Genomic DNA, 26,646 nt, shown 5'->3' on the forward strand with positions numbered 1-26,646 from the left:
GAGAGGGGGTCTTCCTGCTAGCTCTGCCAACAAAGCTAGAGTAGAACAGCTGATTAGAGGCTCGACTGAATCTGAGCTCATGATTCTTCATCTTCGTCTGAGAGAGAGAAAGACAGATCCTCCTTCCTTTTTACAACTGCTGAATGAACTCCGAGAAGAAGAGGAATATGAGGCCACAAAACAGAAGCTGAACCCTGTTGTGCGTCGACCTCACGTTCGCACAGTCTGTACTGATGATAGTACATCTGAAAGCAGAGGGTTGAGAGAGCTGAGAGAGGAGTTCAAAGAGTTGAAGTCCAAGTTAGGGGACGGCATCTCTAAACACCCACCAGTGCCTAAGATTGCAGAGTGTGCCCGGGTGGTGAAACCGAACACACACACTGATGCAAGAGACGAAGAAGTGAATAGTCTGAAGAACCAGGTGCAAATATTGCAGTCCCAGTTGAATGCTCTGTCTGTGAACCAGTCGAATGCCCTACCTAGAGGGAGTAGGTGGCAACCACCTCAGAGAAATGAAGTCACCCGTGGCCGGCCTGGGGCAAGCACACAACCACCTAGTAAGCGTCCTGACCACTTCTTCTGCTACAGATGTGGGGAAGATGGCCACAAAGCAACTAACTGCACCAAGCCCGAGAATCTCTCTGTTGTGGTGCAGAAGTTACTTCGCACCGTGAATAACCTGCGGGGGCCAAAAGACGGCACATTGGATGCCTCTGTGCACCGCTGCCGACCAGTGTGTCATAATGTGGACAGCCAGAAACCAGGCAGCTCTATTCCAGATGGGCTAGTTGGCTTTTCATCCACCATACAAATCACAGTTGGTGGGCACACCTGTCCTGCCCTGCTTGACAGTGGATCGCAGGTCACCATTGTGTTTGAAAACTGGTTCTCCCAGCACTTGAGTCACATTCCGATCCAGCCCATCTCCGGATTGTCAATATGGGGCTTGAGTGAGTCCAGTTATCCATACAAGGGTTATGTCGTTCTTGACATGGAGTTCCCCAAGAGTCTCTCTGAAGTGAAAGGACCTGTGTCTGTCTTGGCCCTGGTCTGTCCTGAACTAAGAAGTCCATCTCAAGTCCCCATCATAGGCACCAACGCCAACCTTTTTCGACGTCTAGCAGAGTTATGCCATGAGATCAGTGAGACACAGTCCCCTCAGTCCATGCGAATTCTAACTCAAGTCAAGGCTGAGCTTGGGTTGGCACCAATTCCTGACGCTGTCGGAGAAGTCAAATGGATAGGTCCTGGCCCTCTTACCATTACTCCCAAGGGTGAACAGTGGGTTTCCTGTAAAGTTCATAAAACAAACTTTAAGTCCAATGACATACTGGTTGCAGAAGCAACAGAAATGCTTACCCTCCCTGCTGGTCTGTTAGTGAAACCTGTGATACTCACTGCATCCGATATCAACTCCAGCAGCCTCAACATGTTACTGCACAATGAGTCGGAGAGGAAAACAACAGTCCCTGCAGGCACAGTGGTTGCTCACCTTTACACAGCGGACACTGCAACAGTACCAAGACCAGATGGCCATCACCAATCAGCCGTGGACCCCAACCTTTTTGACTTTGGTGCATCTCCTCTCCCGGAATCCTGGAAAAGTAGACTTAAGCAGAAGTTATCAAAGAAAAGGAACGTTTTCTCACTCAATGAATGGGACATGGGACTGGCCAAGGGAGTTGAGCACCATATCCGTCTGAACGACTCCCGGCCATTCAGAGAGCGGTCCCGGCGTATAGCGCCTGCAGACATTGATGATATACGCCGCCATCTCCAAGAACTTTTGGCTGCCGGGGTAATCCGAGAGTCACGCAGCCCTTATGCCTCGCCAATTGTCATAGCCAGAAAAAAGAATGGAAACGTAAGGATGTGCATTGACTATCGCACACTGAACAGCCGCACTGTCCCAGATCAGTATACTATGCCTCGAATTGATGATGCCTTGGATTGCATGTCCGGAAGTCGATGGTTTTCAGTCCTGGACCTTCGGAGTGGCTATTATCAGATAGCTATGGCTGAAGAGGATAAGGAGAAAACAGCTTTCATTTGTCCTCTGGGGTTTTACGAGTTCCAACGAATGCCCCAGGGAATAACGGGAGCTCCTGCAACATTTCAGAGACTGATGGAGAAAGCAGTTGGCGATATGCATCTCCTTCAGGTGGTGGTGTATCTGGATGACATCATAGTTTTTGGCAGAACCCTTGAAGAGCACGAGGAACGACTTATGAAAGTGCTTGACCGACTGGAAGAAGTGGGTCTAAAGGTCTCCATTGACAAGTCTCAGTTCTGTCAGCCCCAAGTCAAATACGTGGGCCACATTGTCTCCGAGGCCGGCGTAGCCACTGATCCAGATAAGGTGGAAGTTGTCAAACACTGGAAGCAACCCACTGACCTTAAGTCACTTAGATCATTTCTTGGGTTTTGTGGGTACTACCGTAGGTTCATAGCTAATTACTCTGCTATAGTGAGGCCTTTGACTGAGCTCACAAAAGGATATCCGCCAGTCCAACATGGAAAGAAAAGACAAGCAGGCAAGCCATACTTCAAAGAGTCAGACCTTTTGGTGCTCGATGGACCTCCTTTTGTACGGAAGCTTTTCAGAAGATCATTTGCTGCCTTACCGATGCTCCAGTGTTGGCCTTTGCAGATCCCAACAAACCATATATCCTGCACGTTGATGCCAGCCTGAGTGGAGTGGGAGCTGTCCTGAACCAACAGCATCCAGAGGGAATGAGACCGGTTGCTTTTGCAAGCAGGAAGCTTAGCCCGTCCGAACAACGCTATCCAGTTCACCAGTTGGAGTTTCTGGCCCTCAAATGGGCCGTTGTAGATAAATTCCACGACTACTTATATGGCGCACAGTTCACAGTCAGGACTGATAACAATCCCTTGACTTATGTGCTGACCACCGCTAAGGTCAATGCCACTGGTCACCGCTGGCTTGCTGCCCTTGCTACATATAAGTTCAACATTGAGTATAGACCTGGAAGACAGAACACAGATGCTGACCTTCTGTCAAGACAGCATGCAACAGAGACATCACAGGAGTGGACAAAGATACCACACTCAAGTGTTAAAGCCATCTGCAGTCCTACCAATGTATACCCATGCTCCAACAGCCCAGGTGACCAGCTACTGGGTATGTCCACAACCGGCCCTGATGTGTACACGTTTCCTACTGCTTTCGTGGCTGCTCCACTGGAACAATTTAGTACAGTACAGTTACAGTTGGCCCAAGACAGTGATCCCACCATTGGGTTGGTTAAGCAGGGAATTGAGCAGGACGAGTTGCAGTCATTGTCAAGAAACAGTCCCAACTCCAGTGTTGCTTTGCTGCTGAGAGAGAGTAGCAAGTTAGTTCTGAAAGGAGGCCTGCTTCAGAGGGTGACCATGAGTTCCTCAGGAAAAGAACGCACCCAGCTGGTTTTACCAGAAGTATATTGTTCAATGGTGTTGAAGTCCCTTCATGATGAGTCTGGACACCTTGGGGTAGAACGAACTGCAGAGCTGATCAAAGACCGATTCTACTGGCCAAGGATGAAATCTGACATTGAGCAGTATGTAAAGACATGTGGGAGATGCGTCTCTAGGAAAAGTTTGCCACAAAGAGCTGCCCCTTTGACTCAGATCACCAGCACTGGCCCATTAGACCTTGTCTGTATAGACTTTCTGTCAATTGAACCTGACTCAAGAGGCATAGCCAATGTCTTAGTGGTTACAGATCACTTCACCCGTTATGCCCAAGCATACCCCACAAAAGACCAGAGAGCCCCCACAGTGGCAAAGGTCCTGTGTGAACAATACTTTGTTCATTATGGTTTACCTGCCAGAATACATTCTGATCAGGGGCGGGATTTTGAGAGTAAACTGATCAAAGAACTCCTATCCTTGTTGGGTATAAGGAAGTCACGGACGTCACCCTACCATCCACAAGGCGATCCCCAACCAGAACGTTTCAATCGGACTCTCCTATCCATGCTTGGAACCCTTGACCCCTCTCAGAAACAGAAATGGAGTCAGCACATCAGCCACCTGGTACATGCTTATAACTGCACCCAGAATGATGCTACCGGCTACTCGCCCTATTTCCTGATGTTTGGTAGGGAGGCCCGTTTACCAGTGGACTTGTGTTTTGGCACTGTAGCTGCAGAGGAGGAAGTCAGTCACTCTCGCTATGTTGCGGAAATTAAAAAAAGTTTAGAGCAGGCATACCAGCTTGCCACTCAAGCAGCTGACAAGAATCATCAGCGAAACAAAGCTCGGATTGATCAGAGAGTGAAGTGCCAGCCACTGGAAATAGGGGACAGAGTACTGGTGCACAACCTTGGACTTACTGGCAAGCATAAACTTAAAGACCGTTGGAAGTCCACCCCTTATGTAGTTGTCGGTAGGATGCCCAACCTTCCTGTTTACAATGTTAAGCCAGAGAAAGGTCAGGGTGCAGTTAAAACCTTGCACCGTGACCATCTGTTGCCAATTGGGCACTTGATTCGAATGCCCGGGTCCCAGGACCCTGAAAATGTACCTCTGTGACCGGACACTCGAGCCTTCAGGAGGCATACAAGAAACAGACAAAACCGATCAGTGACCCCATCTGGCCCTGTGCAGGCGTCAAGCGCTGATGAAACCAGCTCAGACTATGATGACCCAACCTACCTTGACCCTCCTCTACATCCCCATGTAAGCCCTTCCCGATACAGGGCAACTGTCAATGGGGACAGCGCTGAGGAACGTGAAGAGGATATGAGTGAGGTAGAATCTGAAGATGAGAATGACAGTGACGTTTCATTGGGCAGACAGAACTTGAAAAGCCATTCCTTGGGTGATCTTGGAGATGACCCTTCAGCTGCTGATGCTGTGGCAGACACAGATCCAGATTGGGGAGAATCCCTCACTTCCTGTGCTTCAGATGATGAAGTCCTAAGGACACGTGCATCCAAGCGAACAGTTAAGCCTGTGACCCGGCTTAGTTATGATACACTGGGCATGCCTTCAGAAAAAGTAATTAACTGTTATCCATAGGGATATGGTTATCCAAGATGGTCAGACATAACTAAATTAAGACTTACCTAGCTACAGGCTTAGGCCAAGTCATTACAGTCCTCCCTAAGAGGGTGTTAATTAGAGTCTGATGGGGACATCTAGACCTTCAGAAGGGGGAGGGTGTAACCCACAGGGAAAATAAATATTAGGATATAAAGTTAAATAGATAAATAGATAAGTTAATAAATATGCTAATACTTAAATATGTAAAACTACATTCAATATAATAGTTGTTGAGAACTTTCAAGAGTTTATTTGTAGGCACTCTAACCCATAGAACATTAAGACTGCCTTACAGCCAATCACAGTTCATACAGGGGTCCCCGGGTTTTTTGAGGAGTGCACGAAGCCGCTGAAATAATACTACGCTGGGAGTAACGCGTAGTCAGGCTGACTACAGGTGAAAGGATCCAGATGTGAGAGATAATTTTGTAAATAAGCTATTTTGTTTTGGTATGCCAGTTGTCTATTCGGGAACTGTGTGTAATGAGTTTGCTTGTAATAGTGTACAGACAAAAGTCTCATCAGTTAATGGCTATAGTCGTGTGTGAGATAAGTGGCCTTGCTAGCAAGCTAAGTAAGCTAGCCAGTTAACGAGTTCGGTTAAGTGTCTGCTGTGCGCCGACGACGGTGAAGGAAAACCAGATAGCGGTTTAGGCTACCGTGTGCCTTATACCTCCTCTGGCAACGCTGGACGCCTCGCTCTCACTCCCCTCTTGATTGGATGTTTTCCCCGCTGCTGTACTGTCACTGCCTCGGTCTGTGGAGCCTCATTGCTGGCGTGAGCTATCGCTGTTGGAGGTATCAGAACCCTTTTGTTTTCAGGCTCAGCTGAGTGAAGCTGCTAGTCTGTTTGTAGCCTCACCGAGCACAAGCTAAACCACACAGGCCTGCAACGATAACTCCTCGATACCGTGCGGTATTGTGTGTGTGTGTAAAAGAGAGAGTGTATGTGTGGGCCCACATTGTTGTTGTCTTATGTGATGTTCAAATTGGTTGCCGTTGTCTGGCCTTAAGCCAGGCTAAGGGTTTAGCATTGAATTGACAACCTTATGGGTCGTTTAATATAGTATTTATACTATTACTCATACTTTAGTGTTTCTAAACCTAAACTTAGGCTATCTATTCATACTTCACTATTTCTAACCATAAACCTATTTAATCATACTGCAGTTCTTCTAAACCTAAACTTAGCCTATCAATTCATACTTTAATATTTTAAACGTATATACTTATTTAATCATACTGCAGTTCTTCTAAACCTAAACTTAGCCTATCAATTCATACTTTAATATTTCTAGCATTATACTTATTTAATCATACTGTGGTACTTCTAAACCTAACCTTGCTTAATCATATTGTGTTATTTATAAAATAAACCTTCTAACTCCGGCTGTGCTAAAAGATATTTTACAGAAGTGTGTTTACATCTATTACACTTGCTGGTCAAGTTCGATCCAAGCCACAGGTTTTATATTGTATTTATTGATTGTTTTTATATCCTGGTATTATTCATACTATCTAGTCAGTTGGCAACTGATTGTACATTAGCTATACATAATTTATATATTCATTGTTAAACATACAGCATTTATATTTCACATTTATATATTTATTGTTATTTATAACTTTCCCATATCCTTACCTTTGTTAGTAGAAATAAATTAACAGCATTTGGCATTAAAACTGTGGTATTTGTCTTGATGAGGGGATATTTATTAATTGTTCAGAAATGGTCATACTTGGAAATTTGATTTAACTAAGCGTTAAAAGTAGTGACACAAAAAAGTAAGGAGAGATCCACCGTAACAGAACTCAGGCCTTTACCTTAAGTGAAACTACAGGTAAAGGGCGTTACATAGATAAGAGACGAAACAATGGATGAAGACGCAGCAGGTCCATCCCGGGAATGTGCCAACCCGTGGCCCCACCTCGCCAGACTATTTAAATTTTCTGAACAAGTTAATGATAGTTTTAGCTTCAAGTGTTTCAATTACAAAATAGTATTTCGTATTTGAAATAGGTATTTTAAATACATGTATTAGAAATACTGCCCATCCCTGGCAACATGGTAAAAAGATGAAAATGACTTGATTTTACTTTCAATTCCTTTTACATCAACACAACTTCATGTAGGACGTTTCTGTACATAAATGTAAGCACTGTGGCAGTAGTAATGCAATATTTAGAAAATGTAGGCTACACTTGTACTTTTAAAAACAAGTACTTTAGTACTTTTACTTAAGTAGACATCTGACTGTTGTACTTTTACTTGTACTTGAGTAAAATTTAGCAAAGGGTATCTGTACTTTTACTCAAGTAATGAAGCTGTGTAGGCCTACTCTGTCCGCCTCTGCTTATGGGAGGGGTGAGCTACATCTCTGCATGGTGTTTAGTCCTTGGTTAAAATATAGTGTATGTTGTTTTGAAAAAAAGTGTCTACTACTAATTGTAAATATAAACTTAAACATAAATAAACACAACTTCCTGCACAATCGCTGACTGCATCAATAAAGAGGCATGGGTTCTCCGTGATATTTTGTTCAACATTATTTAAATGCTGTTTCCCTCTCCTTTTTCAGGAATACCACAGTCTTTTAACACAGTGACAGATCTCATTAAGTTTGTCACCATGGTGATTTTCACTGCGTCAGCCCAGCATGCGTCGGTCAATAGCGGACAGGTAATTTAACAACAAGACTGAAATATGATGCCGTTCTTTTGTAGTGCGTCTAACGTTCTTATGTCAAATTCCCCCCAGTTTGACTTTGGCGGCTGGATGCCCAACTTCCCTAGTGCGCTGAGAAAGCCCCCTCCCAAGGAGAAAGGCCAGACCACGGAGGACACCATCATGGAGACCCTGCCTGACAAGGGAACGACTGTGAACATAATGTCCATCCTGAAGCTCCTTAGCAAAGATTCTTCAGACCACGTGAGTCTCTTTGTACTAGATCACACAACTACATCTGACTAGGTATGATAGTTCAGTAATGCTATTGTTTGAAAGCACGTTTGTAGGCCTACCTACAATGTAGCCTAGCAATGGGTCCGTATTCACCTTTGTGTTTAGGTTACAATTATGAAAATTAGCCTACTATCTGCCCTTTGGTTTATTTACATAATGACTGTGTATAGCTGAAGTGTACGACGGAGTATTAGGGCCACACATGAAGAAAAACTCGACATGTTGACTTTAAAGTAGACATGTCGACATTAAACTACATTTCGAGAATAAAGTTGAAATATCATATCTACTTTAATCTCGACATGCCGACATTAAACTCGAAATACAGTTTAAACATAGCCTACAGTTTAAGCTATGTAGCCTACACTAACACACAATATGTGACATGAACTAGATGTACCGCATAGCGGTACAACATATGACCGCCGCTCAGTCCTGTACATCCGTTTCGCGAAAATAAATCACATTTCAATTTGTCTCCATCTTTTGCTCCATCCCCCACTCTTGAAACTTTTGTGTATGCTTGTTTGGCATGCCTGTGTCTGTGTGTGCGGCTGCACAGAAAGTAGCCTACTGGCACTGAAAAGGTGAATAGATTGTAGAATAGCCAAATAAGTTGTAGCATTGTTATAAAACCTTTAAAATCTCTAAACAATCACAAGTAGGGCAGTTCATCACAGTTCATCCATTGCAACTGGATTGATGAAAGGTCACTTACACCTGTAGGCTACATTGTATTTGGGAAAAGCAAAAGGTATCAGCATAATGTTTGTATTTATTTATTTATTTATTTATTTATTTATTAATAAACAAAAACATCTCTGTCAGTTCCATGCCGTTTTCAACAGCTATCAAAAACAAAGGTCATTTTTGGATGGATTTTTTGTGAATGTTATTCTACATAAGATTTTAGTCATCTTTAGTTCACGTGATCCTTTATTGTCAATGCACAAATTAAGTAACAGTAGTCTGAAACGTTATTGTTAATGCACAAATTAAGTAACAGTAGTCTGAAACGAAATGCTGTTTTACATCTAACCAGTGGTGCAAATAACTGACATGTCCAAATGGGCCTTGATGAAATGCGTCGCTCGACTGTTTATACACATTTTAACGGGCCAAAGTTGAAGAGCTGTTGTCCGTTATTGTTCGTGCAAATATAGGCTGATTCATGTTCCCTTGCATTGTGTAACTGAGGTCCATGGCTAGTCTGGCTTTCACCAGACCAAGCTCAATCTTTTAAGAAATCAAAAAATAAATAGCGGGCAGATCAGGCTGGGTTCACCCAGCCTAGTCCATAGGCACCCGATATTGTTTAATTTTCAGATTGAGATATCCACGCTCTGGCTATTCTAAATGCAAAAATGCATCAGGGAGTTATGACAAAACTGTAACTAACAAACTAGATGCTAATAGAAAGCTGTTAGCTTCCCTAAGCTACAGGTAGGCTTATAAGGTAGGCCTATTTACAACATAAATTGTCAATGGGCTTTGCTGGCGACACAAATAAAATCTCCTTTGGAAACCAATGGCTTAAGCCTTACAGTATCAAGCGGACTTAAACTGCCGTATCATGGCGAAAAGTTGTAATAAAATTCACGCAGCTCCATGAGTCAAGGAAAGTGCGAATGAAGTAGCCACTTCTAAATAGGACCCACTACACAGTAGCTTAAGGTGTGTTGCTAAAGCAGCCATAATGAAATGAAGGTGTCATTGTTTGGATACTTCACACACACGTGCTTTTTAATTTTACAGACTACAAATACCAAGCTGGAATCAAAGCACATCGATTCCGTCTCACACCCCCTGCACTTAATTAAAACAAATAAACAGGCGCCTCAGTCTCGCATGTATAGGCAAAACTGTATCAGACCGGTGTAACGTTGGTAAATCTTCCATTGCACAAAATGATTTTTGTAGCACGTGCAACAAATGACAGTCGGAAGATACATTTACAGTGCTGCTATCAATTTGCTTGGTAAAACCGCATTTAAAGTTTTCTACAAATGCAATCAATCAAATTGGCCTCCATCACTCAACCAACGCTAACGGTAACATTATTGTACCTAGGTCCTTATTGAGATTATAAGATTAACCTACCTGCAGTAAAAACCAAGCATGTCCAATAAACATCCTCAAATTTATTTTGGCTTTAAGAAGAAATGGGAATTACATTTCATGTGAACATCGTCCTATCCTTATTAGCCGTTCTCTGCGGTAAACTACAGTCCTTGTAGGAAGCGTCCATTGTTTTTCCAACCCACTTTTAACTTCCAACAAAATTACAAACGTCTCACTGCAACGATGCGCCATCTAGTGGACAAACTACGTATCGCCAATACTGGAAATGCAGCCATGATGATGATGATGATGATGATGATGAATATTTGGCTTTCTTTTAATCCTATAATTTGTAATTATGTATCGGCCGTTCTAATACCGATAGTATGTGCGTGCCTGTGTGCATGTGTATATGTATGTATGTATGTATGTACACTCATTGGCCTGTAGATGGCGGTGCACACATACAGTCACTAAATGTACACATAACCTAATTTTTTTTAGACCCCCCCCATGGATGAAATTCTACAAAACTTGGCATACCCCCAGAGAATGCCAGGTCAATCATACACATAAAATTTGGAAAAACTGCTTTTTTTGCGGTTCGGGGGGCCCAGCACCGGGGGGGGAGTGGCCCCCGGGGACGAAACTTAATTTTTCCGTAAAAGTCCAGTGGGGCTACATACCCACCAAAGGGGGACCTTTGACAACCATAATAATAGGCTTCATAGGTGTTATTTCAGATAGATTGCATATATTCAGATTGAGTCTTGTTTGTTAACTAGGTAGGCTACTTGCCGTCATCGTGAAGCGCTGTATCTCATCGCTGTTATGGAATACCATGCACTATGCCATTTATATAGCTAGAAAAATACATGGATCCAATGATATAATGTTTCTATACAAAATGTTATTTCAGTCTGTTTTACGTAAGGCCACCGCACATCGAAATAACTGCCCTTCATGACCCACAGTCCGTCACTCTCCATAGGTTAACATGGCAAAACTAATTTTTCTAAAACTGCTTCTCCATGTCTCACCAGCAATAAATACTGTATAGGCTAACACAGATATGTATAGGCCTAAGTATATATACTCTTTTGATCCCGTGAGGGAATATGTGTCCATAGCCTACTTTATTTATGCCTGTGTGCGTGTGCATGTAGAATACATGGGGTTGCCTGGTCGGGAGGACTGCTTTATTCGTCCCTCCAGCAATAGGCTGTTTTGCATCCATTACAAACAAACAAGCAATGTGAAAGTCTAGGATTGGGGAGAGCACTTAGTATGCCTAGTCTAGTGCAAGCATGAAGTTGAACCTTTAGATGAACAACACTCTTTAATAATAGCCTACAATAAATAAACCGCTAATGAAGTTTACTTTTGACTATCGCATTTATCGCCTGTAACTCTGTGATAAGGACCTAACAGGAAAGTATTTGGCTGAGCAGTGGAGGTTAATATGTTCTATGTTTTGTTCACATGATATAGGCCTATGTCTAATCATTGTTGCACTTGAAGAAAACTGCAATGTTTCATTCGTCCTCCCTTTCAATCGTCCCGAGCAGTCGTTCTCTCTAACTTTAAACTCAACATTTTGAGAATAATGTTGACACGTCAAGATTAAAGTCAACATGATATTTCAACTTTATTCTCGAAATGTAGAGTTTAATCTCGTCATGGAAAAAATATTTTTTTTCTTCATGTGTGGCCCTAATTTATTTATTATTGTAGAAGTGTTTATTTAAGAGTGTTTTCAAATATTTCACAAGTAATCACAATGACTGCAGGCCAAACATACCTCTGATGCTATTTAACTTTGTCCATAGTATCCCCTGGGTAAATTCCCTGAGCAATGGTTTGTGGGTGATGTTCCACACAAGTTCATGAAGCACTTTAATAAGGACCTGGAGAAGCTGAAACACCACATTGAGAAGAGGAATGCTGAGCTTGAGCTGCCCTACATTTTTCTGAACCCCACAAATGTGGACAACAGCATTGCCATCTGAAGAATACTTTGCATTCTGCTTTTTGTGGAGGAGTTGTCACATTGTGCAAAAAAAAAAATAAATAAATAAATTGAATTACATAGATATTGGGTATGGCAATTCTTATAATGATTTATTATCATATTGTGGGTAATTTCAAACTGGGTAACTGTTTGATTACTTTTAGATTACTCAGTTTTTTTATTTTTTAAACATTGCGCCCAGGGGTGTGGCAATTAACAACCTAGGAAGGGGCCTGGCGCGTTGTCTAAAAAAGCTATCGTACACCACCTAAACCTGGTCAGAAGTCAATGGTGAGTTGTTCATATGCTATTTTAAGAGCGCATGTCAACAGTCATATTGGCAGGTCCACGCACCATCCTTCTATCATTCATGAACGCACACCAGCGCACGTCCATGCAAAGCATTACAAATTGCACAATTACAATGGGAAACATAATTAGAATAAATATATTACGAAATACTGTACATCTCATGATGAGTAGTTATTCAACATCATCACCATTAGAGGAGAGGCGAGAGACCCGTATGGAGCACAGCTGAAGACTCACTGTCACAAGATATAAGCAACTCCTCTGCAGGATAAATGTTGTTTTATTCAGTCATTTGAGCAATATTAGGGTAAGTGTTGCTTTTTCCAGCCTACTGTATGTTTTCCATGGTAACCCATTGTCAGTCAATAGTGAAAGTAACTGCATATAACTGTAACTGCATATAACTTTCTTCATTGACTGACACCTTGGTGAAGTTAGTTTCACTTTGCCAATGAGTTCAAATAATAGACGAGTGCAAATGCGTGAAGGCTATGCTAGGTTTTAGTAAAGCATGGTTTAAGAATGACTATTTCATACGGTCTCGCAAGCAGCCTCCTTCAAATGCGCCGTTGAATGCCAAAATACAGATGCATTTATTTGACATATCGCACTTTGCACCGTTAAAGGGAATGACAGATCCCATTCATTCATTGGTTTAAATGATGTTACGCCCCAAACACACCCATATGACTGATTTAAAAAAGCTAGGAACACCTTGTTGCGCCATGCGCTCCACGTTTGCGCCATGCGCTCCATGTTTACTTGAATGTTATGTTTGTCTGTGGACCTAATTGGTAAAATGTGTCTTGTCTCCACCGTGGGATAGTGGGAAACGTAATTTCGATCTCTTTGTATGTCTTGACATGTGAAGAAATTGACAATAAAGCAGACTTTGACTTTGATAACAAAACCCCTCCCAATGTGAACTGGACATCCTACTAAATTTGAATAGACTTTTGACGAGTGACGATGCACTTTAGAATGTTAGGATGGGGCCCTTAATGTTGAAGGAACTTTGGGGTGGAGGGAGCATAGGATGTAAGGGACTGAAGGAACAGGATGGAGGGAACATAATGTTGAAAGAACATCAGAGGGGACACACTGCGGAGGAAACATAAGACGTAAGGGACGTAGGTCAGAGGGGACACACTGCGGAGGAAACATAAGACGTAAGGGACGTAGGTCAGAGGGGACACACTGCGGAGGAAACATAAGACGTAAGGGGACGTAGGTCAGAGGGGACACACTGCGGAGGAAACATAAGACGTAAGGGACGTAGGTCAGAGGGGACGCACTGCGGAGGAAACATAAGACGTAAGGGATGTAGGTCAGAGGGGACACACCAATTAGCACTATCCATAGTTCCTTTCTCCAAATGTAGCCTATACAATGCCTTTTCTTTGATTTATACAAAAACATATGTTCATATTCAATGCTGGAATTTATGAAGGGTGGGCCGGTGCAGTCAGTATTTTCCCGGTGGATTTTAGTGCCCCACTCCGCCCCTGGTACCAACCTAGCTCCAGCGTGGAGATCACACCACATGATTGACGCAATGTCTTCACAACACACCACATGATTGGCTCAATATATTCACATGTTGACGTTTTGCTGCGGAAGGGGTGGGATATCAGCCTGGAAACAGTACGTAGGCAGGCCGAGGCCAGGCTAGTGGGATATGTGTAGACAACTGCCATATTGGCGTTACAAACTAACCTCATGCATTTTTATGGAGGATTTTTTGAGTGCTCTGCCTCCTCATTAGAAAGTCTCTGTCTGTAGTCCATAGTGGCAAATGTTGATTTGCCAAACGGAGAAGGATCATAACAGCGGAAGAGAGTAAAACAACAGCTGGAACCACTGTTAGTTACTTTCTACCATTAGCCTATGGTAGTTTATTTTAACGTTCCTGTGTTTACTAACCGGAGATTCTAGAGTGCTACGCTCATTCCACAAAGTCATGTCTAGTAAGACAACTCTCTCTCGAGGCAGCGAACCACTGCCTTCCGTTTCTAACAGAGCCATAGTGTTTTGGGGAACATAGGACAGAGGGGACATAGGACAGAGGGGGACATAGTGTTGAGGGGAACATAGGACAGAGGGGACATAATGTTTAGGGGACATGCTGTGGAGGAAACATAGGACAGAGGGAACATGATGATGAGGGGACATAGAACAGAGAGAACATAATGGTGAGGGGACATAGAACAGAGGGAACATAGGACAGAGGGAACATAATGGTGAGGGGACAGAACAGAGAGAACATAATGGTGAGGAAACATAGGACAGAGGGAATATAATGGTGAGGGGACATAGGACAGAGGGAACATAATGGTGAGGGGACATAGAACAGAGAGAACATAATGGTGAGGGGACATAGAACAGAGGAACAAACATGAGGAAGGACAGGACAGGGAACATAATGGTGAGGGGACATAGAAGAACAAAGATAACATAATGGTGAGGGGACATAGGACAGAGGGAACATAATGGTGAGGGGGACATAAGAACAGGAGAGAACATAATGGTGAGGGGACATAGGGACATAGGACAGAGGGAACATAATGGTAGAACATAATGGTGGGAAACATAGGACAGAGGGAATATAATGGTGAGGGGACATAGGACAGAGGGAACATAATGGTGAGGGGACATAGGACAGAGGGAACATAATGGTGAGGGGATAGAACAGAGAGAACATAATGGTGAGGGGACATAGGACAGAGGGAACATAATGGTGAGGGGACATAGAACAGAGGGGACAAGCCTGTGTGTTGAGAGGACATACTGTGGAGGAAACTTATATGGACAAAGATGGTACTAATGTAATGCCTTTATTTGTCCCCCAGTGGGGCAATTAGTTTTGCAGCAGTACGAGCACACATCATTACAAAAAATACATAAATACACATAATATAATAAATAACATGGTGCATGCACATCATTGTCATAGGTGAGTAAACTACCTTTTCCTCCTAGTGTTTAGAAGGGAGACAGCAGAAGGAACAAAGGAGTGTTTGAATCTGAATTTGAATTTGTTTTAGCAACTGGGAGTCTGAGCAATGAACCTGATGGTAGAAACTGAAACTGTTGATGTAGAGGATGAGAACAGTCAGACAAGACAGAGTTTGCTTTCTTAAATAGCTGTTTGTTGTAGAGATCCTGTAAAGTTTCTTGTCCAAGCCCAATAATTTTGCTACTAACAGCCTTGTTCAGCAGGTTCCTCTCCTTTACCCTCAAGGACTGAAACCAACAAATAAAGGAGAACATAATAACAGACTCAATAAAAGAACGATAAAACATCATCAGGGTAGAGTCAACCTGGAATTTGGAGAGTTTTCGAAGACAAGAAAGACTCTGCTGGCTTTTCTTATAGATAGTCAGTATTTTTCTCAAATGTCAGCTTGTCAAGAAAAGTGCCTAAGTACTTATAAGACTCTACAGATTCGACTGTCTGACCATCAATCACTATGATATCCGGAAAAGGCTGCACACTTCTAAAATCAATGCACATGTCCTTTGTCTTTAAAACATTTAAGGATAAAAAAGATTCCTGACACCATTTTAAAAAGTAATCAACCACAGGACCATGCGATGTTTCCGTGCTATTTAACAGGCTCACTATAACTGTGTCATCTGCAAACTTCAATATATGACTGTTTTCAAAATTGCTACGGCAATCATTTGTGTACATTATGTACAGCAGGTGAGGGAGAACGCACCCTTGAGGTGAGCCAGTAGATGTTAGATAGATCAGAGAAATGGCCATTTACTCTGACTCTTTGTGTCCTCAATGTAAGAAAATCCAGCCAACAATACTACCTTCCAGACCAAAGTTATCCCTTAGTCTCTGGATTAGTAGGTGTGGCTGAATAGTATTGAAGGCGGATGAGAAGTCAACAAACATCAATCTAACATGATTTTGGTGTTTATAGATGTAATTCAACAGAGTTATGGTGGCATCTTGAACCCCTCTCTTGGTCCTATATGTGAACTGCAGTGGGTCCATCAGGTGTTCAGTAGTTTTCAGCAGTTTGGCTTTGATCAATTTTTTCGAATGACTTCATAACTAATGAAGTCAGGGCTATAGGCCTGAAGTCATTTAATGATTTGGGATGTTTAGTTTTGCCAACAGGGACTATAGTAGACATTTTCCACAGGTTAGGCACCTTCTGCCAAGACGAGGTTAAATTAAAGATATAGTTAAAAATAGGGCCTAATTGATCAGCACAGTTGGAAAGTATTTGACTACTGATATTATCTGGACCAGCACTTGTTCTTCTTTTGCAGTGTTTGAAAGTTTTAACAACAGAATGTACATCAAAAGGAGGAGAAGCTTGATGTTTAGATTCCAGTGCTATATTTTTCAGCATCATTATTTCGTTATTAAAGGAATGCACATCTGGAGTAAAAATTTGTTTAGCTCTTGTGCCAGAACCACATCTGAGGTGAACCCATCTAGTGAGACCCTTTTCTTCACATTGTCAGTCAGACCGACCAAAGACCTAATACTGTCCCATGCTGAACCCATATTATTGCTGCTAAGCTTGTCTTCTAGCTTTCTTTTATAGGATAATTTAGCTCTCCTAGTTTCCCGTTTAATTTCCTTATGTACAGACATTAACTCAGCAGAATTTCCCTGTTTAAAAGCCTGATTCTTTTTATTTAGTAGCACTTTAAGGTGTGTGCTCACCCAAGGTTTACTATTTGGGTAAGTTTTAACAGACTTTACAGGAACAACAATGTCCTCACAGTGAGTTATCCAGGAACTGACCACATCAGAGTTCATCAATGTCTCTAGAGGATTCAATAAACACCTCCCAGTCAGTGCTGTCCAGACAGCCCTGGAGTGTGAGAGTGGCCTCTTCTGACCACACTTTGATGGTTCTAGTTGTCACCTTCCCCCTCTGAAGACATGTCCGATATGATGGAACCAAGAACACAGTTATGGTCAGCTGAGCCGAGGGGGGGTAATGGAATTGATGTATATGCATTTTTTATGGGCCCATAACACTTGTCCAGAATCCTGTCTTTCCTGGTGGGGCAGGAGACGTACTGATTAAAGCTCCTGAGGGGTTTGTCCAGTGAGCAGTGATTAAAATCTCCTAAGTAAGTATAAGTATATATACTCTTTTGATCCCGTGAGGGAAATTTGGTCTCTGCATTTATCCCAATCTGTGAATTAGTGAAACACACTCAGCACACCGTGAGCACACAGTGAGGTGAAGCACACACTAATACTGGCACAGTGAGCTGCCTGCTACAACAGCGACACTCGGGGAGCAGTGAGGGGTTAGGTGCCTTGCTCAAAGGCACTTCAGCCGCGCCTACTGGTCGGGGTTCGAACCGGCAACCCTCCGGTTAGAAGTCCAAAGCGCTAACCAGTAGGCCACGGCTAGTAGTACTAGTGGGGCCAATTCTGAAAAGGGCTCCCGTTAAGACTTTTGCGGACATGTTTTGGTACAAGCTGTCACCCTATTTTTTTAGTTAGACGACACCCACAGGTAAGATGTCTTGCATAGGCTGCAGCATTAAAAAGACTATTAAAAACTCCTTCGCCCTCTGGCTGCTCTGACATGGTGCTAATTAGGGCTAATTACAAAGTTAACAGTTAACAGGTGCTATGTGATTTGATGATTTGAACAACAACACGCTCTTCTCCCGCCTGAAGTGGGATGCGGGCCTAATTTGCATAGCAATACAGATATCTCTAACGTCATTTTGCCTAGTCAAAACTCTCATTCTGCCTAGTCAAAATGTAATTATAGATATCTTGAATTAAAGTTATAGATATCTCCAATTTCAGATATCTCTAATCAAAACTCATTCAAGGTATCTATAACTTGATAATAGATATCTACAATCAAATTATGACTATCCCTAACTCCAGTTTGAGATATCTGCAATGTCATTTTGACTAGTCAAAACTTAATTCAAGATATCTGAAAAGGAACATGTAGATATCTTGAATTGAAGTGAATTAAAGATATCTTCAACTGGAGTTATGACTAGTCAGAATCAAATTGTAGATATCTATAACTGGAATTACAGATATCTACAATTCAATTGTACATATCCGTAATTTACATAGTGGATATCTGCAACTGAATTGTAGATATCCGTAATGATAAACCCCATAGAAATGAATGGCAAATGTGGCGTCATTTGTCCTAGGAAGAATGTCTTTGTGGATATCTGAAATGACAATTATGGATAGGAAGAATTCAATTGCGGATATCTAAAATGCTCGTTTTGACTAGGCAAAACTGAATTACAGATATCTGCAATACATATCCAGTCTAGCGGGTAAATGTTAAAATTGCTTGCCATAGATATCTGCAATTGCCATTTAAGATGTGTGACAAGTTGAATGTTGTTTTCAATGACGTGATGACAGATATCTGTAATTCAGTTTTGCCTAGTCAAAACTAAATTACAGATATCTCTATCTGACGTTTCGACTAGTCACAATTACGTTACAGATATCTTGAATGACAATTCCAACTATCCAAAATGTAATTGCGACTAGTCAGAAAGACGTTGTTGATATCTACAATGTTAATTCCAGATAGTCAAACTTAGCGGGTAAATGTTAAAATCGCTTGCCATACGCGCACACTTCATGCATGAAAGGAAAAGGAGGGAGTAACGCCCCTGATCCACTAGCACGCGATGCGAATTCCCCAAATCATGACGCTACCCTCCATGAAGACGCTTTGATGGGCGTCCCCTTTTGTAGATGTGTGGTAACGGCAGGGCAAGAGCAGGTAGCCTAGTAAACAACCAAACAAAATGTTTCCCTCCACTATTTTGAAATTACCTAGGGAAAGTCACATCTATAAATTAGTTTGCAATTTGGGCAGACATTTCAATCATGAAGTTATCCATGTAGGTTTCTAGCCACACATCATACAAACACGGAAATGTAAACCCTGCTATGATTATTTTTTCTCATCTGACATGTTTCTGTACGTTGGCGGTAACCACACTACCGGAAAATTAGGTTTTGTTTAGGCTACGTGATGATGGACCTCCCCTGCGTTTTGCTCTACTATTGGATACTCGCCTCGCGATGGACGGATTCATTTGCATAAAGTTGGGGATTGCTGAACTTTTTGACGCGCCGCAGCCACAGCACTCGTCGCACCGCATACCCAGAGTCCTATGCGGGTGCGGAATTCGCTTCTCATAGAAATGAATAGGGATACTGCGTCGCGGTGTTCGCATCGCATGCTAGTGGATCAGGGGCGTAAAGGGGCAGTGCTTAGTAGTTTTCAACAAGGTCCTCTCTGAGGAAACAAGTACGAGTTGCGAGCCAGTATTACTTCATATTCGTACAACTCAGCCAGCCACAAAAAATCTGAAAGATGTCCGGCAGAGGCAAAGGAGGGAAAGGTCTTGGAAAAGGAGGCGCAAAGCGTCACCGCAAAGTTCTTCGTGATAACATCCAGGGGATCACCAAGCCTGCAATTAGGCGTCTGGCCCGCCGTGGTGGTGTGAAGCGGATCTCTGGTCTCATCTACGAGGAGACCCGTGGTGTGCTGAAAGTTTTCCTGGAGAACGTGATTCGCGATGCCGTCACCTACACCGAGCACGCCAAGAGAAAGACTGTGACCGCCATGGACGTCGTCTATGCTCTGAAACGCCAGGGTCGTACACTTTACGGTTTTGGTGGTTAAAGATCAAATCTCTCGACTTAAATACTCAAAGGCTCTTTTAAGAGCCACCCAGATTCCCATAAAAAGCTTGTGTTCCTGTATGTATAGGGTAATTTGAATATTGAAAAAGCTATACACAAACCAATTCCATGCAGTTGCCTGATCGCAACAAGTAAGTAGTCACACGATTTTAAAGACGAGGCATTGCCATCTCATGAAACGCTTATAGTGCAGTCTTCATCCCATGATAGCTATGCGAGCCATGTATTCATTTGAAAATCATTTCAACACCACCAAGAAGCGCCACAACAGTTGCTATAATATCATATGTATATAGGATCAGAGGGTCCACAAATGATCAAACAAAATCGTCTGCAGAAACAAACAAAGCAAAACGAAAAGAGGCTACAGGGCGTCGCTAACTATTTAAAACATTCGGGGCTAGAGCCCAGAACTTAGAGACCTTTTTGTCCGGGGGTTTCTCCCCCGAGAGATTTTGAAAATCGGGCTGATGAACATGCAATTTTAACCTACTTTGAGAATGAAAAGGAAGGCCAATTGCAATGACTCACGTCACGGCATTCTGAATATTTTGATGTTTAAAGACCGTGTAAGGAGAACGTCTCTTCTGCCAAAGTACACCACATACAACACCCAAAATATGACATTAAAATAGCCTGTAGAATAAACATCGTCATGCACCTCTGTCAAGTGCACAGGTGTGAGCGTTTGTCTCGGGATAAACATTTGGACGTCATCCCCTTCCATTAATGGGCTATTGGTGCCTTGAAAGCAATGCATTTGGGTTGTGTAGGCTATCACGAACTTTTGCCCAAAGAAAAAGTTCCATTCTGTAAAAATCAAGCCCAACATGCATTGCTTGGAAGCCCCCTCAAACGAGGTCAGGTTTACCATATTTACTGCATGTGATTCAATAGTAAATCACGATATATTTAAACTGAGCTGATCGAAATGTCTCCTGGGTTGCGGGAGATGATGACACACTGTGAGTTTCCACTTCTTGTCCCTGCTCTAATATCCATTTGTCCTTCTGTACACTTATTTCGCTAAGGCTAGTTAGTAGAAGCACGAAATTGAAATTGCAACATTTTGCAACAAATGATTCTAAACCTGCACAGATCACGTCAGATTTTCTTGCGCTGCTGTTAATGCACACAATGGACACAAACACAAAAGTCTCTTCTACGGGGCTATTTATTTCATTCACGATTCGAGTTTTTGTTGTTGTTGTTGTTGTTGTTGTTGTTGTTGACGGCCCATAGATCCGGGGCTATAGCCCCGAATGCCCAGGTCTAACGACGCCACTGGGCGTACATGCTGAAAAGTCGCGTGTGGCCTGTACAAAGTCTTAAACAACTTAGTTGATGTCATAATCTGTCAAGCATACACGTGGCTTGACAGACAGGAACGTCAGGATGCATAGAAAGTTTTACTGTTAGGCCTACTTTGCACAATGCTGTAGAAGCCTTGGCTCTTGGGAAGCCTGGGTTTTCCCCGATGCAGAACAGTTTTTTTTTTTTTTTAGGCTAGTTTTGTTGATTTATTAATAAATTGTTAATCATAATTCGAGAAATGCCCCAAAGGGACTGAGAATAACTGTAATTGTGATAGGTAACGCTTAATGTTTTTTGCGCAGTTGGTATGAAGTTGGTATTTGCCATACATTTCGAAGGATTTCTTTCGTTCAGAAGAAAAGTGAGGGACATGAAACAAAAGAAGGGGGCGTGGTCTACTGTAAACCGACGATCTGTGGATGGTGCTAACCTTGTCGATTCTGCCCCCTTCGATTCAAAACGACCAACCGTGTCTGGATATTTGATTTCGGAGGGAAATTACAAAGAATTCTGGCTGTAGGTGTGTAAAGTGACGCAGTCCTCTATTTGCATAAAACGTAATATACCAGGTAACTAGTGAACAGTCAATTTATCAAACATACAGTCTAGACGTCAACATGCCTGATCCAGCCAAGCCTGCGCCAAAGAAGGGCTCCAAGAAAGCCGTGACAAAGACCGCCGGCAAGGGTGGCAAGAAGCGCAGAAAGAGCAGGAAGGAGAGCTACGCCATTTACGTGTACAAAGTCTTGAAGCAGGTCCACCCTGACACCGGTATCTCTTCCAAGGCCATGGGCATTATGAACTCCTTCGTGAACGACATCTTCGAGCGCATTGCTGGAGAGGCTTCCCGCTTGGCTCACTACAACAAGCGCTCCACCATCTCTTCTAGGGAGATCCAGACCGCAGTGCGTCTGCTTCTTCCCGGTGAGCTGGCCAAGCATGCCGTGTCCGAGGGAACCAAGGCCGTCACCAAGTACACCAGCTCCAAGTAAAGCCAGATTTTAATCTAAACGCGCTTTAATCTAAAGGCTCTTTTAAGAGCCACCCACGTTCTCTTTGAAAAGTAAATCCAATACCACACTGATTACACTGCAATCATTTGAATGAAATAATTACCCGATAAAGCTTAGGCTCTGAAAACAAATATTGAAACCAACAAAACTTGTGTTTTGCACCTCTCGGTCCAGATATGGACAATCCATTTAGTTTGCTGGACTGAATTTAATTTACTTGCTGTGTTCTTTTTTATTATTATTTGCCATTTTCCACGGCTGCGTCAGTTAAGTCCTGCGTCAAGGAAGATTGCGGCTGTGTTGTGCTGGTGTCATTTGTGTATTTACTGCAACCTATTGTATTTACTATATATACACACCGAAATGTTGAGTTTAACTCCATGGCAAACACATTTTTTCTTCATATGTGTGGCCTTAAAAAACTCTGTCATAGAGAAACCCTGTCTAACATTCGTGTCAAGGGGAGATGACCTACACCAACGTCCTTTTAGGCAAGTCCCTCCACTCGGCGGCCATATGGCAACGCTTTTTGGGCACTCGTCGGGCATCCATTTCTGCAGAAATGCGCGTGCGCAAGGCTTCACGACACCAATCTTGCTCCAGCGGCGAGATCACAACACATGATTGGCACGATGTCTTCACAACACACCATATGATTGGCTCAATGTATTCACATGTCGACGTTTTGCCGAGGAAGGGGTGTGATATGTGTAGTAGGCTAACGGCGTTACAAACTAGCCCCATGCATTTCTATGGTATGGCGCGGGAATCGTGCCTAAAACCTTCCGACCGTCCATCTGATCAACCAACCGATCGACCAACCGAACGTCATACCACCCGCCTTACTTACATGTATCAGAATAATTGCCTTTTTATAAGCAGCCTACATATACCTACATGAACTTACACGTATCCAACATGTGCCCAGAATTGTTGCAACATGTACTTATTCTGTTGGAACATGATGGATACATGTAGGCTTGTGTTGGAACATGAATACATGTAGGAACACTGTACAATGTTGAAACTTCATTAAATGAACATTCATTAGTCTATTTGTGTCGTTATTAGTGAAAAGCTATTGCTATTGTTGCTTAAACTATTATGCGTAATAACCATCGGCAAAACAGGACTATAACCAATTATCCGCGAGATATGAGAAATGCCATAGGCTGGCCTTACCACATTTTCTCTTTCTTACATCAATACGTTATGGAAGCATATGAGCTCACTTCAAATCTCCAAATATGTGATTATGTATCCTAGCCTATAGGCTAAGTTTAACAAAGTTTTATGGACAATATCCCTCGGACTGCAATTTGAATAGATTTTGCTGTGCTGTACTGTAAAAGTAGACCTACGGCCATTTCTTAGAGTGCGCTTGAGATTAACATAGCCTAAATACTGTAATGTTGACACTAATAAAGATACGTTTATAAGTGGGCTAACAAATGAAAAGTGTTTTCAGCTGAAATGGCATGAAGGCTATATGTGGACCGCCTGGACCTTTGAGCAAAATATCAGCAGACAGAGAAGCCCTCAATGTAGCAATGCAGACTGTAACTGCTTATCCAACTGTGGGTCGCCAGTCGAACTGACAGGCTTATCATAAATTCGCATTTATTTCAATTTGGCTATAGGCTACGATTAGGCTACGAAGTTCCAATGTTCAAAACTAGGCCTACCTGCAATATGCTGTCGACACTAGTTAACCACAATTTGTAGCCCTATTGGTCATGTTAAGCGTTACTTGCAATGTGAAAGTAAAATCTAAGACAGTAGAAAATCATGTTTTTAATTTAATTAAGTATTTAAACATAATTTTCTACTGTCTTAGATTTTAGACAAACAGACAAAATGCACCAAAAACAAAACCTCCGGAGAGGTAGCTACACATTTGTTGTTGCATGATAAAGCAATGAACGTGCTGGTAGGCGTTTGACATGACGTTTGATGGATCCACCGGATGGTAGGAAGGGAGGTTTTTGGCATCATTCCCGCGCTATACTATGGAGGATTTTTTGAGTGATGTGTCTCCTCATTAGAAAGTCTCTGGTTAAAGCCTACAAACAACTGCTTGTTTATAAACAGTAAACCCCAAACTACCACTACTGATATCCTTTATTTTTCATACATCATTGACATAGCGCAATTACAAGACTGCATCATCACCTTGAACTACGAGGCCCCAGGAACATCTCGCAGCCCACATGATTAAATAGTTTACATTCTTCAACCAGACTTATCAGACATATAGGCCGCCTACTTCTTGACATTTTGTGGGGGCAAGGGTGGTCAGGTATTGGCAGGAAAAGGGAGTCGGTTTCCTCAACTGCTTTATACATGTGTATGGTGTGTGAGTAAATATTTTTGACGTCATAAAAAACAAGTCAATGCCGAAGGCATCTTGGAATGATTTTTTTTATGGGTATTTGGGTGGCCCTTAAAAGAGCCTTTGTTTCAGAGACTTAGAAGGAGCAGGTTTACTTGGACTTCTCAGTCTTCTTGGGTAGCAGTACAGCCTGGATGTTGGGCAGCACACCACCCTGAGCGATGGTCACTCCGCCAAGCAGTTTGTTCAACTCTTCGTCGTTACGCACAGCCAGCTGCAAATGGCGGGGAATGATACGGGTCTTCTTGTTGTCACGGGCACCGTTGCCAGCCAACTCCAGGATTTCAGCAGTCAGATACTCGAGCACAGCAGCCAAGTAGACCGGTGCACCGGCGCCGACACGCTGAGCATAGTTGCCTTTACGCAGCAGCCTATGCACACGGCCCACGGGGAACTGAAGTCCAGCCCTGGATGAACGAGTCTTGGCCTTTGCTCTGGCCTTGCCTTTTTTTTTTTTTTTTTTTTTTTTCAATCAGAATGGGATCATAACGAGAATAAATTCACAATCTCAAAGCAAACCATTCATCATTTTGATACATATGTATATATTTTTTTTCACCAAATTCAGAACCCCATTTTTTTCTCTTTTTCCCCCGTCTTCTTTTCAGTAAAATACATGAGTACATGCAGATATATGTGGAAAATAATATTCACCTACCATCACCAAAAAAAAGGCACATGTATACAAGAAAATCAAAGATTTAAGGTATCCCATGGTATGTCCAACCCTCTCTTCATATCTATATTTTTCCTCCGCTTTAATTCCTTAATTAATTGTTTACATACAATCTGGCTGGAGACATATATATGGTCAATTGTCATTCGGCATCTGGTTTTCCAAATTTGTGCATTTACTAAGAAAATAATTTGTTTGTACAATTTCTTTTGTTTGTTTGACATATTTCCTTTAATTTCACCAAAAAATTTTGTCTTACTATCTAAATCTATCTGTACACCAATTGAGATCATTTTTGTCCATATTTCTTTTGATCTTCTACAACCTAATAATAAGTGTTCAAGAGTTTCTTCTTCACTACAGTTTCTCATAGGGCATTTTGTGGTGGTTACATAACAGCTCCACCTCACCACTGCTCTTCCGCTCATTTTTCAGTAGATACAAAGAATTCGTCCAAATAGTCTAATGCTAAGAGAGGGCAAGGCGTGTGTTTTATACCACACATTTATACCACACAGCCAATCAACGTGTAGTTTGTTGTGTGACATCATTTCAAAATCTATTTGGCGCGAATAACCAGAGACTTTCTAATGTGGAGACACAGCACTCAAAAAATACTCCATAGAAATGCATGGGGCTAGTTTGTCACGCCAATATGGCCGTTGTCTACACATATCCCATCCCTTCCTCGGCAAAACGTCGACATGTGAATACATTGAGCCAATCATGTGGTGTGATGTGAATACATTGAGCCAATCATATGGTGTGCTGTGAATACATTGAGCCAATCATATGGTGTGTTGTGAAGACATCGTGCCAATCATGTGTTGTGATCTCGCCTCTGGAGCAAGATTGGTGTCGTGAAGCCTTGCGCACGCACAGTTCGTCCCCCTCCCCCGCCTCCCGCCTCATTCATCCTATACAAATGATCTCCGAAATTTCCCAAAAAATCTAAATATTTTGGTCCTGGTGTCCATTATAATGGACATCCATAAAGTCAATATTATTTCAAAATGTAAATAACTTAACTTATTTCAAAATTAATCATATGATTCCTGACATTTTCATTAACAAGACCATATATTGCCATCATAATGAATGCTTAATAAGAAGACACTATTTGACTTCTCTCCTCCTTCCCTAAAATGTGCTTGTTT

At 42.3% G+C, this 26,646-nt stretch overlaps 4 protein-coding genes across 4 annotated transcripts in view; 3 read left to right on the forward strand and 1 right to left on the reverse strand.

Annotated features, from left to right (window-relative positions):
• Positions 1 to 12,108, forward strand: part of LOC125298123 (polyunsaturated fatty acid lipoxygenase ALOX15B-like) — a 38,876-nt gene extending 26,768 nt beyond the window's left edge. The window contains exons 12-13 of the mRNA XM_048248818.1: positions 7,808 to 7,978; positions 11,902 to 12,108. Of these exons, the coding sequence (XP_048104775.1) occupies positions 7,808 to 7,978; positions 11,902 to 12,081 (351 nt within the window). The 3' untranslated portion in view covers positions 12,082 to 12,108. The remainder of the gene's footprint in view (positions 1 to 7,807; positions 7,979 to 11,901) is intronic.
• The window catches only part of LOC125298155 (histone H3-like), a 781,614-nt gene extending 761,540 nt beyond the window's left edge, over positions 1 to 20,074 (forward strand). The window contains exon 3 of the mRNA XM_048248865.1: positions 19,763 to 20,074. Coding sequence (XP_048104822.1) covers positions 19,763 to 20,074 — 312 coding nt within the window. The remainder of the gene's footprint in view (positions 1 to 19,762) is intronic.
• A 1,943-nt stretch (positions 20,075 to 22,017) lies between these two features.
• LOC125298179 (histone H2B-like) lies at positions 22,018 to 22,400 on the forward strand. Its single transcript, XM_048248896.1, has one exon. It carries the CDS (start codon positions 22,026 to 22,028, stop codon positions 22,398 to 22,400), a length of 375 nt encoding a protein of 124 aa, XP_048104853.1. The 5' UTR covers positions 22,018 to 22,025.
• Positions 22,401 to 24,857: 2,457 nt separating this feature from the next.
• LOC125298291 (histone H2A-like) lies at positions 24,858 to 25,261 on the reverse strand (the record flags this gene model as incomplete). The annotated part of the gene is made up of 1 exon (XM_048248994.1): positions 24,858 to 25,261. A coding segment is annotated over one exon (357 nt), but the record flags the coding sequence as incomplete, so codon positions are not given.
• Positions 25,262 to 26,646: the final 1,385 nt, after the last annotated feature.

This window comes from Alosa alosa, chromosome 7 (assembly GCF_017589495.1).
Source record: "Alosa alosa isolate M-15738 ecotype Scorff River chromosome 7, AALO_Geno_1.1, whole genome shotgun sequence".
Taxonomy (NCBI): Eukaryota; Metazoa; Chordata; class Actinopteri; order Clupeiformes; family Clupeidae; genus Alosa; species Alosa alosa.

Bases quoted from the DNA above. Each gene is read 5' to 3' on its own strand.
- LOC125298179 (XM_048248896.1), top strand. From the start codon at position 22,026: ATGCCTGATCCAGCCAAGCCTGCGCCAAAGAAGGGCTCCAAGAAAGCC.